Source organism: Drosophila melanogaster, chromosome 3R (assembly GCF_000001215.4).
Source record: "Drosophila melanogaster chromosome 3R".
NCBI lineage: Eukaryota > Metazoa > Arthropoda > Insecta > Diptera > Drosophilidae > Drosophila > Drosophila melanogaster.
In genome coordinates, this window is record NT_033777.3 from 17,280,768 (window position 1) to 17,296,224 (window position 15,457).

At 42.6% G+C, this 15,457-nt stretch overlaps 2 protein-coding genes and 2 long non-coding RNA genes across 4 annotated transcripts, besides 1 other annotated feature; 3 read left to right on the plus strand and 1 right to left on the minus strand.

Moving 5' to 3' along the window:
• Positions 1–3,027: 3,027 nt before the first annotated feature.
• CG31418 (uncharacterized protein) lies at positions 3,028–3,744 on the plus strand. The gene has a single exon (NM_142358.3). The coding sequence runs from the start codon at positions 3,047–3,049 to the stop codon at positions 3,722–3,724; it is 678 nt and encodes a 225-aa protein (NP_650615.2). The 5' UTR covers positions 3,028–3,046; the 3' UTR covers positions 3,725–3,744.
• Positions 3,745–3,880: 136 nt separating this feature from the next.
• Positions 3,881–4,654, plus strand: CG31419 (uncharacterized protein). The gene has a single exon (NM_169754.3). It carries the CDS (start codon positions 3,900–3,902, stop codon positions 4,614–4,616), a length of 717 nt encoding a protein of 238 aa, NP_732225.2. The 5' UTR covers positions 3,881–3,899; the 3' UTR covers positions 4,617–4,654.
• An 820-nt stretch (positions 4,655–5,474) lies between these two features.
• lncRNA:CR43489 (long non-coding RNA:CR43489) lies at positions 5,475–6,471 on the minus strand. The gene is made up of 2 exons (NR_048423.1): positions 6,228–6,471; positions 5,475–6,166 (listed from the first exon to the last, which is right to left on the minus strand). It is a non-coding gene; the product is annotated as a long non-coding RNA:CR43489 (long non-coding RNA).
• A 549-nt stretch (positions 6,472–7,020) lies between these two features.
• Positions 7,021–8,051, plus strand: lncRNA:CR43490 (long non-coding RNA:CR43490). The gene has a single exon (NR_048424.1). It is a non-coding gene; the product is annotated as a long non-coding RNA:CR43490 (long non-coding RNA).
• Positions 8,052–13,959: 5,908 nt separating this feature from the next.
• Positions 13,960–14,322: a mobile genetic element.
• Positions 14,323–15,457: the final 1,135 nt, after the last annotated feature.

Below are 15,457 nucleotides of genomic sequence, written 5' to 3' on the forward strand. Positions count from 1 at the left end.
TGGACGAAAGCAGATTGCAATAAAAGCGATAACAGCGCGTGCGAGGAAAAACAGGAATTAGTTGACAGAAGAGGGCGCCTAGAAGTGGGCCACTTGGGACGGAATGTCTTAGCACTTGACACTCAACTGATCCTGATCCTGATGCTTTCCTATATGCCACATTCTCCGTTCTGATGTGACACATTTCCAGCTATTGCCACAAGTCAGACTAACGATATGTGACACTTGCCCATACACGAGCACACGGACGCACGCACAAACACTTGCCAACAAACATTGGGATTATGCAAATGAAGTAAGGAGTCCTTTGAAATTCATAAACATTTAATATTTTATGGAGCATTCATGAACATTTAGGCGGCACTGCAAGTGTCGAATATATGCGTATGTATGATGTGTGTGTTTGCAAAAACAATTGCCGGTTGTTGCTGCCATTGTTTGTTGCTGCTGCCTGCATGTTTATTTGTTGTTTTTTCACCAGCACTCAGGGCAGACCACATATACATATGTAGACGTGGTATATCTATGGAACTACACTGGAAAAGATAATTGGAGAGAGAGAGCGGGTAACATAAGATTGCTGAAATACATCTAAAACATGATCATAGTTGCTATTTAAATATACTAAAAGCTAAGAAAGATTCTTTTCCAATTTCCAGCTAGAGAGCTAAATCTTGTCATTTAAATTTCTTGCTGTGTATTTTCAACTATATGAATATCAAAGTGTTTTGCATGAATTTCATGTGCTCCATTGGTGAAATTTTACTTGTCATTGTTGCGTGCTGAATAAAAGATGAGAAGCAGTAGAGCTTGACTGCCTGGAGAAATTCCAGGTGGGGGCATTGGAAAGGGGAAAATCTGGGGGATTATCGCCGGTGAACTGCAGCTGCTAATCACCCAATTTGGTTGCACGATTCAATCGGAGTAAGAGCAGTATAAAATGGAATAAAATGAGGGCACAACTGCCATTCACGCAATTAACTAACTTGGCCCGAATGGCACTAAAGCTTTTATCTTATTATCCCGGCGAAATACCCAAAGCGCTGAACGCTGAACGCAGAACGCAGACTAGGCAACACAAACAAATGAAGCCGGCAAGATGGCAAATAGTCAAAGGACCGCTGGAAAAACAGAAGGCAACCGAAAATGTCCGCAGGACCTTTGGCAGTTCAAAAAAAAAAAAAAAAAGAAGAAAAGGAAAACAAACCGCTTCCACAGCGGGAAAAGCGCATTATGTCCCGCCTGCCCATCTTATTTACCCCCTTTCACTCGTTATCTCTCTCCTGTGGCCGCTTTGTTATTTCGATTTTATTCTCTAACGATTTTCCGCCTTTGATTGCGCACCTTTTTCTAGTTTTCACTGTTCAGTTTTCACCTCTCCAACGAAGCGACCGGGTTATAAATATGAGCAAACATTTCGCAAGATATCCTTAATTAAAGCAATTTCCCTTCTCCTGGAAAAGGACGAAAGGACGCTGGAAGAAAGACGGTTGCGTGTGCACTGGCTGGACTGAAATTTGCAAAAAGGACAGCCAAAGGAAATAAGCTGCCTTGTCCTCGCCATAAAGGTGCGACCGAAATACACTGGGACAATGACCTGTTACGCACACTTACACGCTGCCACAGATACACACACACCACCGCACACCACCGCACACTCGGGACCACACCCACACCCACTTCCACACACACTTACAGCAGCACCCACGGGGCAAAAGGGTTAAGAGCGAATCTTCGTGTGGCCATTAACATGAAATTTTTAACAGGAGCCGCAAGCGAGAGCTAGAGTTGCCAGGGTTGCCAGGATTTCGGCGGGGTCACGTGCCACGCCATTGTTGCCGCACTCCCCTTATTACACCATCTCAACCTACATCTTTTGTAGTTGTTTTCATTTTGATGTGCTTTCTAGGGTTAATTCAATGAAGTTTTTAAAGCTTCTACTTAATCGTTTTATACTGTTATGATATGTCGAAGTCAATTAATAATCTGTTATTTCGAATATTTCAAATATTAGAAACCGCTCCTCTTTTCCTAACACGAAGTACAATTTCTTACAAAATATACAAAGAATAGTTAAAACATTTTGCTGAAATATGCAAAATTTTTAATAATTTCATAGTAATGCCTTGAAAATGATTTAACCCCATCTAAACTATTTCAACCTTCGATCTTCCCTTGGTTTCCCATTACTTTTCGTTGGGTAACCAGCCCGTGAAGTAAGCTTCCTCTTTATTTTTAACCAGCAGTCAAAGGAGAAAGGCGGATAGCTGAAGAGAAGAGGGGGCGTGGCGTCGCATTGTTCGTAAGCCCTTTTCCATGGTTCCACGCTGCCCCTTCACGCTCCGCAGTAATCCGGCGCGTATGTCCTTGCACAACATCCTTTCCATTGTTAGCGCTACAAATACACGATGCTGAAGGTGCGCAACGAGTAAAATACCAACAACAGGCACAACAACACTACAGCCCAGCAAGGAGGAGCATGGAGGAGCAAGGAGGAACAACAACCATCGAAACCCCACGCACAATAACAACAACAACAACGGCTTATCCTTGGCGTCTTCGACGGCGTCGCACAGGATGCGTCGCTTATTTATCGCATTTTTATGTGAAATAAACGATTCGGAATTGGCTACGTAAAACATTAATTTTATTGTGGGGGAAATTGAGATTGCAGAACGAAACAACAAGCCCCAAAGAGAAGCAAATGGCCCCAGCAACACCTTGAAAGTTTCACGTGTCCTCCAATTGATTTCGGTTATTATTTCACCAACTACTGAAAATCAATAATGTTCCTATTTAAAACTTTGAGAGCTTGCGACTCCGAAAAACGAGTGTATGGTACAACGAGAAGTTGATGTAAAATGTGCTAGTTACCTATTAATTTGTTTGCCTTACTAGAAGCTTGATGCATATTATATATATATATATGTATATATCTAAAGCGTATTAACTTTAAATTTCACGGGAGACAAATCGATTTCCGGGATCATTAAACACAATAAAATACTGTAGTTTAAAACAAGCTGAGCAACAGGAAAGTAGTAGGATGGAGGGGAATAGATCCCTTGTAGTGCTGGGCTTAATACTAATTTTAATACAACTTACAACTCCAACTTCAACTCCAGCTCCAACTCCACAGCCTGCTGGAGCCGAAGAAGCTCCAGGAAACAGTACTGCAGAGGCTTCCAAATCCTCCACAGCGTCTAAGTGCAAGTCAACTGAAATTCTATCCGAAAATGGCTGCGTGGATCGCGAAAACTTCCTCAACAAGATCGTGATGAGATCGTGGAGGGATGAAGGCTTTGAAAAGGCGAAGGCCAGAGCTGGCCTGGTCGATGGCGTAGAGTGCAGGGATGGGGAGTTGAGGACTGCATTTGGCTGCTCAAAGCCACTGTACCCACCGCACGTGGACGTAAACCGGGTGCCAGTTCACCACAGCAGACTAAATGGCGAACGGATTGTTCACGACAAGGGTATTTATAAACTCTATCACCACGTGGAAGATGTGGAACAAAAACCGATTCGAAAACCTAGAGTGGTAGGACCTCCGATAACTGGAAACAAGCGCCCACGAAAGTACGTATTCTTGCCGGGAAGGAGTATTGGAAAGGGACACACATGTCGGGCTAATGAGGTCCTGGGAAGAAGGAATCGCTGCATCCATAGGAAACGGTTAGCTGGCCAACGACAAAATCAAACAATCGAAAACGAACAGAGTCAATAAATTGTATTACTAGTATTATCAAAAGTTTAGCTTAATAAAAACTTTAGGGCTCCCTGAAGTGAAATCCGAAACTTTATGGCAATGCAAAACAAATTAATTTCGCAGTCCATTTAACTCGTTACACTTTATTTTCTGTAAGATTTTCATTTCAGTCCGCTTCCTCTTGCACCCCAAGATGCAAGTTCACCGCTTCTTCTGCGGTCTTCTTATATACTTATTTTTAATCTGTAGTGCATTTTCCCAAGATGAAACTAAGGTACCGCCCACTGAAACAACTGCATCGCCAGCAGCAAGTGTAGCAGCTGAAGAAGCTCCCAAGAGTAGTAACCCAGAAGCTTCAGGTTCATCCAAGTGCAAGTCCAATGAAATTCTTTCCGAAAATGGCTGCGTTGATCGCGAGAACTTTCTAAACAAGATCATGTTCAGATCCTGGCAGGACGAAGGCTTCGGCAAGGCAAAGGCAAGAGCTGGCCTGGTCGATGGGATAGAGTGCAGGGATGGTGAGGTGAGGACTCCATTTGGCTGCTCAACGCCACCGTACCCACCGCACAGAGAATCAGATCGAGTCCCAGTGCACCACAGCAGCTTGTACCGCGAGCAGGTGGTGCACTCCAATTACGGATCGGCACGTAGCGTCCATCAAGAAAAGGTCAAGATCGAAAAAGGAAAAAGGCAGCCATACTTGGGTCCCCCCATTTCGGGGCATAATATTCCCCGAAAGAATTACATCCTGCCGGGCAGGCTGCTCCGAAGCGACCGTCAGTGTCGCCCATATGAGAGCCCCGGGAAGGATGGGCAATGCCATCCAAAGAAGGGTAAAACGGGAAATTACAAGCACACAAACCACGTCTATGGACTCCAATTGAGGCATCGACACGAAGCACAAGGATAGAAACTCAACTACTAGTTCAAACATTATACTCGGCTAATAAAGAATTTTCAAAAACCTGGTGTCTACTGTGAGCTTGCCATTCCTCTGTGGTTTCTTTCGACTTTCTATAATACAAATGCCCGAAGTGAATATTATTCCTACAAACTCTACTAACTCTTGGCTCTGGCAGCCAATAGGGAATACGTTTTCCAACAATGTTCGACAAACACAACCCAAACACATATGGCTATTATGGACATTTAATGGTCCTTCACCATCGAGCCCTTGACAAATTTAATTTAATTTTATATTGTGTGTGCTGGGTTGTTTTGTTTTACGACAGCATGCCCTTTCTTGGGGCCCATTGAGAGCAAATTAGTTGCTCGCCTTAAGTCCGAGCCATTGACAAAGGATTAATTAAAACAGATAGATGAGTGTGAGCTGCGTTAGTGTGCGTATGCTTGCGTGCATGAGTGTCTTTTAAGGATAGCATTATGCTGAAAACATGGAAGGGGATTATGAATATAAAAGCATAATTAAATGGGATTTGCGCCTTTGGGTTGGCTTTTCTTTTCAATGGAGGCAACACTTTGAAATGGCTTCGTTGTGGCAATATGGATGGCTTTGACATGCTAATTAGTTAACCTCGCACGCCTGTGCGTGTGTGTGAGTGTGTGTGTGCCAGTGCGTTTGGCGCCACATTGCTCATACGCCGCGTTTGACAGACCCCAGACGCGCAACCAAGTGGCTGCTGTTCGCTCCGAGCGGTGCCCAAAACATGATGAATAGTTTTGCAATAATTACATTACACGGCAGTTTCAAGCTCGGCCAGCCCGAAAGAAAGTCACACGTGGCTGACGTTTGGATCGAGCGGAAACTCGGACGGCTTTCATCCACATTGAGGAAAATGTATATTTATTTTCTTCATCTTTTTAGAATTATTAATAAATAAAAATAAATAGTTACAAGAATATCTCAATATAGAATCATTTAGAAATCGATCTGCGGTTTTCCCAGTATGTAAAACAAAATGCATGCCATATTTAGAAACTTCCGTCTCCAGTAATTAATACTATGTTATTTTACCTCTATGTGTAAATGGCACATCAATGAGCATACTGAAATGCAGATGAACGCGGCGGCTAGAAGGGCATTAATCATGTTCGGAGGTAATTAGCAATTAATAACGTTTCGCAAACTGTAAATTTATCGCCTGCTGATCCGTCTTAGGAATTTCCCATCATAAATTACGTTTTCCGGAATGAATGAATGAAGTGAAAAATGATCCGATGGCCATCAAATGTCTCTTGCCATCGAATGCGACTTCCGTTTTATTCCTGTTGACATTTGGCCCGTTTTAAGGATTTGCTTTTGCTCTCTTACCAAAGAGAAGATTCTTTTGCATATGTGCAATATAGAAATGTACAAAGCCGGCATCTTTGCATCTTGTCATCCAGTCAAAGTTAATATGATTGATGGCTTAATCAATGACTGCTCTCATTGCCGCTCAGGAAATAACTTTGATTTCTTAACTGAAAATGCCTTTAAGCCCTCGGGATTGCAACAGTAAGCTGAATAAGAAATGTACAACGTAAATGACTATGGCCTAAATATGGTAATGATCAAACTTACTTGAAAGGTATTAAGACTTGACCATATTGGTAATTTGTCAATATTTTCAAGTTTGTTTACTTACAAAAGAACAGTTATTAATTGTATTAATTTGAAAAAAGTTGTTTGGTTTATTTTACACATTTCACGACTGCAATTCAATCGACTGCGCCACAAAAGTATGAACCGCCGCACACTTCGCATTTCGTTCCTATTACCAATAAAATATAGTCTTGGTCGTAATACCTTAAACCATTTAAGTCGCCTTCAGCCGGACAAGTGTCGGGTGAAATTTATGGTTTCGCTGCGAGAACGACGCGTGAAATTGGCTCCTAATTGCCGCGAATGAAATGTCACAGCCTTTGGCAGACTGAAATCTAGAGGGAGGTGTATGTGGGTATATGTATACGTATATTCTGGGATGATGGGGGAAAATCAAGCGAAACTCATTTCGATACACTTGAGTTGATTTGTTTGCGTGGCAGAGGCAATATACCATTCTATTTAAAATTCGGCATGGATTTGGAAGTGGTTTGGCAAATCTTGTCATAAATTCCGCAGCCAATTCGAATAAATCAGTGCAGTGATTAGTGGTCCGGTTCACTCTTATTTATTTATAATGCATGCATAACGACTTTATTTATAGCCGCGAAACGAATCAGTCATGTTGCAACATTGCCACTTGCAATCGCATATATTGATGCCCTAGCGTGTGTTTGCTAGAGTTTATGCGTCAATGCACCTGGCGAAAAAAGTCGTACATGCGGCACTTACAGCAATGGAAAAAATGCGAGTCGTAATATATGCAAAAGGGACACTGCACATGACAGTGGCACTCGTTTTATTTACACGACAAGTGGCAATTACAAAAATCCGGTGGCAGTCACTGCTCATTTCGCTGCATGTTCGAGTGGCATGAAAATGTTGCGATTTCCATTCACATTTGCCCCTCTGCCACTGGCCACTTGAGAAGCCATCCACATATAAATCCGATTGCTTCCCTATAAATTCCGATACATATTTCCCGATAATTGCTTGGCTTTGATTTGTGCTCACTGAATATGGCTTTGAAGATTTGGGCCTTAATTGCTTGGCATACATTTCTCTTGACCAACTATTTGGCCGAATCCAATGAACAGCAGATGCAGCCCTCTTTATTGCCTTATTGATGAAATTGTTTACATGTGTAATTAAGTTACCAGTCCAGTAAATGTGTTGATGATGTGAACAAATTTATTTGCCATATTATTTGCATATGTTTAAGCCGAGTATTTTATTTTTTACTGCCCACCATTATGGTTATTGCTATGGCCGAGATTCGCTGGATGCCGGACATTGGCTCAGTCCGCTCGTAAATATTTATGCTGCAGCCGTATTGTTGTCGGAATTAAAACGGCAAACATGACACTCGAAAAAATAATAAAGCAATCAGTTAAGCGCAGCTACTGGACGGGTAATTATATAAATTGTTTACTTATGCCAGCGGAACTGCCTATGTGTTTATTCTGTTTATTTATATTCTCGGCCTGAGTGTGCAAGTGCAATCAAATTTTATGTGCTTATAGTTCTGCTTAGCATTAAATTAAAATACGTACCAACGTTTACAAGCACCTCGGATGATGTCAATTGCTATAAAAACACGCTCGTAAACGCTACGTTACGCATACGCCATGTTGTGCAAGAACCTCGACGACCACGACGACGTCACCATTTTGCCTAGATGTTGTCAAACATGGCCAGACAAGGAGCGCCGGACAGAAACACCTCACTCATTGGCCCAACCAGTGCACTGGTGGCACTAGATGGGAAACCTCATGCTAGTGATGACAGCTTCCAGCTGAATAGAAAACGGAAGTCATTAGTTATTATTATAAGGATCTTGTTATATATGTTAATATTTATATATAGTGTTTAAAAGTGCCTTTTAAACAGTGCTATTTGAAATAAACTATTCTGACCAGTGGTACTTAACAATTATTTATAATTATGTCTGAAACTATTCAAGCCAGGATATTCGTCCTGGCTAGGCTCTCATCTCTGTTCGATCCCTACGCTCCGGTCCTTGTTCCATTTTGTAGTTGGATTGCGGGCGTTTAAGAGCTCGTCTCTCTATGGACACTCACTCACATCAGAGCCTCGTCGCTTGTCCCGGACTCCGTAGTCGGTATTTTGTATTCCGTACTACGTAGTCCGTGTTCCGTGTGGCTGTGCAGATAATGCTGATGATTTTGATGTTCGTGTCATTGTCGTTCGAAAGCGTTATGCGTGACGAAACGGAAGCTCTTAAAAGGCACAATGAATAAACGCTCGAAATGAGGCCAAAAGCCGCCCAAAAAGCATACCCCGTACGACTGGTGTCTGATTTCTGGCAGGCAGTGTCCTGCGGTTCGCCATGGCACATTAAGAAGGACACTGGCTGTAAATTCTCCCTGTTTTATGCGCATTTCGTTACGCCCTGATGCCGTTGCCGCTCTTTCTTGGCCGGAAACTCCGGCTCCGACGATTCCGGGTCCAAGGCAATCGCCACGCCCCGCAAATATTTCCGTACGAAAACAACCCGGTGGTTGGGGCATCATTATTTTAATTAGATGCGAGTGTGCCCGGTCGGATGATGGCGCTGCGTCAAAAGGATCGCGGGACAGCTGCTCCACATTATTTAATTGAATTAAGCCAAAACCTCTGTCAAGCGCCGAGCGCCAGGAGTATAATGCATTTTTAATTTCCCCATTTCTAAATTGTGCTCGGGAATATTAAGGTTCATCGAAATGAGCTTCATCTAAAACTCTTTTATACAATGCAGAGTATAAGTTCACATAGTTCAAGTACTGTAAATCTGTATATTAAATACATCCTGTAATCTAGTACGCTTGATATCAGTTTAATTTATCGCAAAGCTAAACTGTGTTCCAAATATTTCCCAGCTTCTAAATGTATACCCCTAAGCTGTGTTATGTAAGATAAATGTTCCACTGTGCGGCATTAGCATAATATATAAGCATAATTTACACATATTCGCAGCATATATTTGGGGCAACCGATCCAGCTGTCAATTTGCGTAGCTGCCATTTAAATATCAATAATCCCTGTGCCCGTTGACCGAAGAGCCATTGCTCACGCCATCTCTGGCCAGGACTGAGACATATTGTCCGCAGACCACACACTCCCACCTCAGCGGCCGTAAAAAATCACCGACGGACGTAGTCTATCTGTCAAATACATCAAATCTTCACCCCTCGCTGCCCTGAGCAAACATGCCAAGCCAAGCGGAGCTGAGAAGAGCTCAGCCGAGAACTGAGCCAAGTCTGAAATGTGTATATCATTTGGATTGATTGCTGGGTCCACACAGGGGCAACCCATGTTACACTCGAAAAAAAATACTCTGGCCACTAGGCCACAATTAGGGCGTTCTCCTATAATTGATTAAACAAAAGATCATGTATCTGACCAAATTAATTTAAATTATATTTTCAAAGGGAAATAATTTGTATAAGCCAACTCTTCAGATAATACTTACAGTTTAATTTAAGAACTAAAAAACGACTTATGTATTGTTTGCAACAACAACTTATATACAATATACACAATATTTTGTTGAGTGTAAACCAGAGTCCCGACTAGAGAAGTTTTGGGTTGAGCATGTGTGGTGTAGTGTCTTTGTTTGCGGCTCTCGGCCTGCGTTTGTTTTGTGAGTGGGTGGTTGGACTTGCGTGCGTGGCGGATGTGTTTTCCGCTGGGCGAGTCTGGTGGATGGGTGGCGTGGGGCTGAAGGAACTGGAGGAAGTGGAAAACTGGTACCGGAAGGTGCAACGCCGGCCACCAGACGCCATTGCGAGGCGGCGTCTTCTGGCCCGCTTGTCACACTCAGTTTGTCGACGCGTGCAGCGGCTGATATGAGTTATGGCCCACTGGGGAGTTTGGCCAATGGATCACGGCTTAAAGCTGGCCAAAAATGCAACCGGGTGAAATGATCATCGCGAGCCGCAGGCGACAGACCGCAAATAAAAAGCCATAAATAGTCAACTTGAGGCTGAAGTTTCTGGCTCGCCTTGGCGGAACAATGCAACACACACAGCACAACACACATGACCCTCCACTCTGAGCTGGCGAGGAAGCTCGGGATGCAGAAGATGTCGACGAAGTGCAAAGCGCTTCAAACGATTTTCCGCAAAGTTGACTGCCTTCTGCAGTGGAAGGTGTTTCGAGTGTGCACCGCCGGCGTCACGCCCAAAACAACCACCTGGCCACACCCACACACCAAGCCGATTGCACGGAAAGAAAAACTAAAAATTGCGTTTTATTTTGGGGCTTAAATCTGTAGTTTAAAGTGAAACGTAACAGAGTCCAGATTCGTTGGCTTTCTTTAAACTGAAAGAGTCTCAACACGCTGGCTTTACAGAATCCTACCAAAGATATCAAAAATTAGATAAAAAAAAGAAAGACATTTCTTTCCCAGTGCAGCTAACATTCCGCGTGTATCCAATCTTTTATACAGCGGAATGGGTCGTGTGTGCTTGAATGTTTACTGTCACAACAGCAGCGACGGCGACTGAAATAAAATTCTCGCCAAAAGCCTTAAGGTATTCCGCACCAGCAAAATATGCGAGTTTGTAAGACCGACGGCACAGAGAATGGAGTTGAGCTGGAAAAGCGATGGGCGAAGACGGAGGGCAGGACATTGGGGAATGGGTCGCCAACTTCACACCCAATCGCGGCAAATTTTTGGCAACAAACTTTTCTGCGAACTGAAGGAGCAGCCGGAAAAGCAGTAAAACGAACTAGCCGAAGTTGGAGTCGAAGAAGAAAAATCAAAAACACTTTAAACTATTATTCAAGAGGCTTCAATTCATTAGAAAGTAGTGATTTATATTGCAAGCTTTATTTTGATGGTATATTTTAATACAAATCTAATTTTCATATGCATATACATTTATGGTCAAAAATTATAAAGAAATAAAGCTCATTTTTGTTTTGAGTGCAGTTCAGAGCTGAGTCAGTGGAGTGTCGGAATGCGAAAGCGAAGTACTCGTGAATGTGGACGAGGACTTTGCTGCTGTGCCAGAAGATGTGCGAAGTGCTTTCCCGTGGGCGTAGATGGTAGGATGCCAGGATGGGTACGGAGATATAGGTGCGCCGTGCAGCCAGGACGAGTGGCGAATTTATTGCCCAGGGAAGCATATCGTGGCCCGACGTCTCCCGAGGATCCTGATGCCTTCGCGGGGGCTGCAACATGTCGCAAAGTTGTCGAAGCAGGGAATAAACTTTGCGAACGGGCGCTCTGAGAAGTTCGGCGTCCGAGGAGCACAAAAAATTAGGAGCTGAATATGTTTTAGTGGCGCTACAGTGCTGACAGTTCTGTAAAATATACGCCGCGCTCATAATTTATATCAGTTTTGTTAACTCAACGTGACTGCGTCGCGGGATCTCGCCGGAATAGGCTGCCAAATGTCTGCCGGAGCATCTGGAAGACTCCCAGTCTCCGTTCCCTTACTCCGACTCACTCGAAGGCTGAGCTTCTGACTCCCTGGATACTTTCCACGGAGTCAAGAGCAACGGCCGCACGTTCGTGCAATTAGCCAAATGGCCCCACCATCTGACATATTTGACTTCGCGTGCTCTTTGGGACCCACTTTTTGGCTAGACCTGAAACTGGGCTCACCATTTGGCAATAGAAAAAGCGCACAAATGTACGATAATAAAAACAATGCAAAAGTAGATTTTTATACTAATATTTTAACTATTAGTGTAACACCATTCTAGCTCTTACTTTTCTCAAGTAAACTTATGAACATTAACGTTATTTTACATAATCATTAAAATAAACATAAACTGAAAAAGCTCAGATATGGATAACAATTTTACCTTAATTTAATTTAAATTTTCGCAGCCTTAGCGCTTGCAACATTTTAGCTGGTTTAGCAGGTTTGGAATTACACACACCTGGCGGATACGTAACGCAAAATACTCATTCAAGACAGAGAGCCGCAAATGCCAACGGTCTGCCCCGCAATAACTCAAATCCCAAATGCCTGCCATTAGTGGTCTGCAGCAGAAGCCCCCTCATAGTTTTTGTTTAATTAACTGGCGAGCTGGGAGCCTCAAAGAGGGGAAAACCTGAGAGCATTGTTAATCCACTTTGAAAACTCAAAATGCTGTAATCTTTAAATGTGTGGGGTTGTGGAGAACTGAAAGCTGACCACAAGAAGAGCCGCAGCCCATAATGACAAAAGGAGATTTTCCACTTGCCGTGCCTCGAATTTCCACTGAATCCTTAAAGGATTTTATATTTATTGCACTGGCATCAAAAAGTATATGTCAACATTGTCTGGGAACTATGAAACACATGTAAAAAATTTACCCCATTTATTCCACAATATTTATGAACCAAAAACTGACAGACAATAAAATTTTTAAGATTTCAAAATGTAAAATTATTATAATTATAATTCTTACTGTAATTCGTGTTTTAAAATAATTGCAATATATTAAGACGACAGGATGAAACCATTGTTACATTACTGTTCTCGCCACGAATTTCACTTGGTTTTATTCGCGCTAATCAAATTACTTTAATTAGCCCATTCTGGTCATTAAAGTAAGCGACAACCAACTCAGGAGCAAAGATTGCGAGTTTTGTTTGTGTCCTGGGACTCCATTCGACTGTCAATCAGAGACGAAGGAGCGATTTCGATTCGAATGATGGGAAATTGACAAAATGAAATCAGTCATAAGAATCAAGAGCAATGCAGCAAGGAACAATAACAATAAGAGTAAATCTCATTATTCTTCATTTGATTTCACATTCGCAGGCTCTCGAGAATCGAGGCGAATCGAATGAATCTCGCCTTTCACACGCAGCTCACATCGGTTCGTAACGTTGTTTACCACCCGCCCATTGTTGTTATAAATTTCAATTAAATAAAAATCAAATTAAATTATATGATGGCCATCGACGATGATAATGAAAATGCCGACGATAATGATGATGATGATGATGATGGCATGGCGATGGATATGGCGTGCAGCCGGAGATAGCCAGGCTTGGCCATAATTGAAATCTTCAATGTGCTGATTTTAATGGCCACACAGTCATTGCAATTACTCGTACTTTGGTACGAGTTGGTAGTCCATCAAAGATCGCCTGATTTATTGCTTTGTCTTGGGCGACTCGCAGTAATGAGGCGGATCCCTGGGTTAATTACTCTCTATAGGGCCAGAGTTACGTACCGATTTCGATTCCAATTCCGATTCCGTATCGATTCGCAATCAGGCTGAGAGCCCACTTAATCGCTCGCCTTTTGTGACATGCAATCTTTGTCATGTTTTCGTTTGGATTTTCAGCTGGGCCAAACCCAATTCGATTTTGATTTGATTGCACAAAATCCTTGTGGGGCACCATCGTCGACCATTTTTCCCTTTTAATCTTTTTCATTTTGCGGCCACAATTTAGTGCATTTTAAATTGTTTGTAATGTCGGCAATGACAGTTGATGCTGCCGCTGCAGCTGCAGTTGTTGTCATTTCATAATTTGGCCCAGGCGACCGGGTTTTCCCAGCTTTCCCGGCATTTCCTTTCCCTGCTGCTGGCAAAGCGGGCAAACAAAGTTGACATTGTGCCAAGTGCAATTAATATTTGATTGCGCGCTAAGCAACTGCGTTTGACCCGCGCCGCCGTCAAGTGTCAGCAAAAGCATAAAACTAGAAAACTGCGTTTGAAACTACTGTTTTCTAAGTTCCGAAATGCAGTCACTGAATTTACTGCCCATACTATGTACGTGGCACTACCCTTCACCGTGATCTGAATCTTCATACAGTGGAAGAGCAGATCTCCAGGCACACCAGCAGATATAGTGATAGACTAAGACGACACCACAGTATACTTGCTAGACGCTTACTCCCTGCTAGGCCTCTAAGGAGATTAAAAAGGAAGGGTTTCGCCAAAACACTTGGACAACCCTAAAGACCCCCTCGAAATATGAGACAAAGTTGTAAGTCCTCACATGATTAGTGAGAGGTTTGGTTTTATCTTTTATATGTTAATTGCGCTGTTATGTTACTGTTATTGCATTGTATTGATTCATCGCTTCTAAATAAATAAAAAAAAAAAAAAAAAAAAAAAAGTCACTGAATTTATAAGAAAATCTTAAAATCCCGATTAAATAAACTGCGATCTTAACCCGTTCCCTCTGACTACTTCATTGGTCGGCAACAACCAAATACATTCACAGACATTTTTATATTTTCAGCTGTTACGTTGATATTATAAGCGAATGAGTTAGGGTCTTTTGACCACAAACTTTTTCATTAAGCTGTGGCCGGAAATTATCTCGTCGCATTAACGCAAAACGCTGCTCGCTCGTAAATCCCAACCCATTCGGTTTCCCCCTCCATCCAGCGGACTAAGACTGCCATTAAAGCGTGATGGCAAACTTTTGCATTCGGCTCCAAAATGAATTAAAAACGATTTTATAGTTGCATCAGCATCAGCAGCGCAAAGCTCTGGGAAATGTAGATAAACATGAGACGACCGAGTGCAGAACAATTTCAGGAGTGCCCAAATCCAGAGCTAAGCATAAACAGCCTTGTACAGCACCAGACTTCCCCGGTATTTCTGGTGGCTCAGGCACGCATGCCATTTGGCAAATGAATTTCCCTGCAAATAAACAATTGTGCTGCTGCCGCACTGCCAGGACCTCCCAATCTCCGCCTGCAGCTCTTTTCCAGGTTGCAGCAGGTCAGTACTGGCACAGAAATGCGAGCCGAATAGTTTTGAATTCTATACAGACTACAAAACCAGGGGGCGCAACTAAACAACTCTAAATATGACCGCAATAAAAATTACACCTTTATTTCTGATTTATTCAGCCTAATAAATACCATAAAGATTTTCAATTCAATAATACTAATACAAAATTACAATTTGTAAAAATTGAGAAAGTATATATATATTTTCAAAATGCGAAACTAAAATTGATGCCTCCTAGTTTGGGAACATTAAACAATTTAGCTAGAATTTCTATTAGTGTTCATTTTTAAGGCATGAAGCTCTGACAATGCGCCAACCTGAGCTGCCTTTGCATCTAAGCTTCACAGGCTGCTTGATGTATTAAAGCAGCGGCGTACGTGGCGTATGATTTATATATGCAGTGCGCAGCAAATGGGTCTGAAGCCCGGGGAACTTCCCAAAATGGCGTTCACTTTGCAACCAATTACGGGACTTGTCGCCTGGCCAAAGGCCAAAGCGTTAAGCACAGT

Excerpts from the sequence above, each read along its gene's own strand:
- CG31419 (NM_169754.3), top strand. The coding sequence starts at position 3,900 with ATGCAAGTTCACCGCTTCTTCTGCGGTCTTCTTATATACTTATTTTTA.
- CG31418 (NM_142358.3), top strand. The coding sequence starts at position 3,047 with ATGGAGGGGAATAGATCCCTTGTAGTGCTGGGCTTAATACTAATTTTA.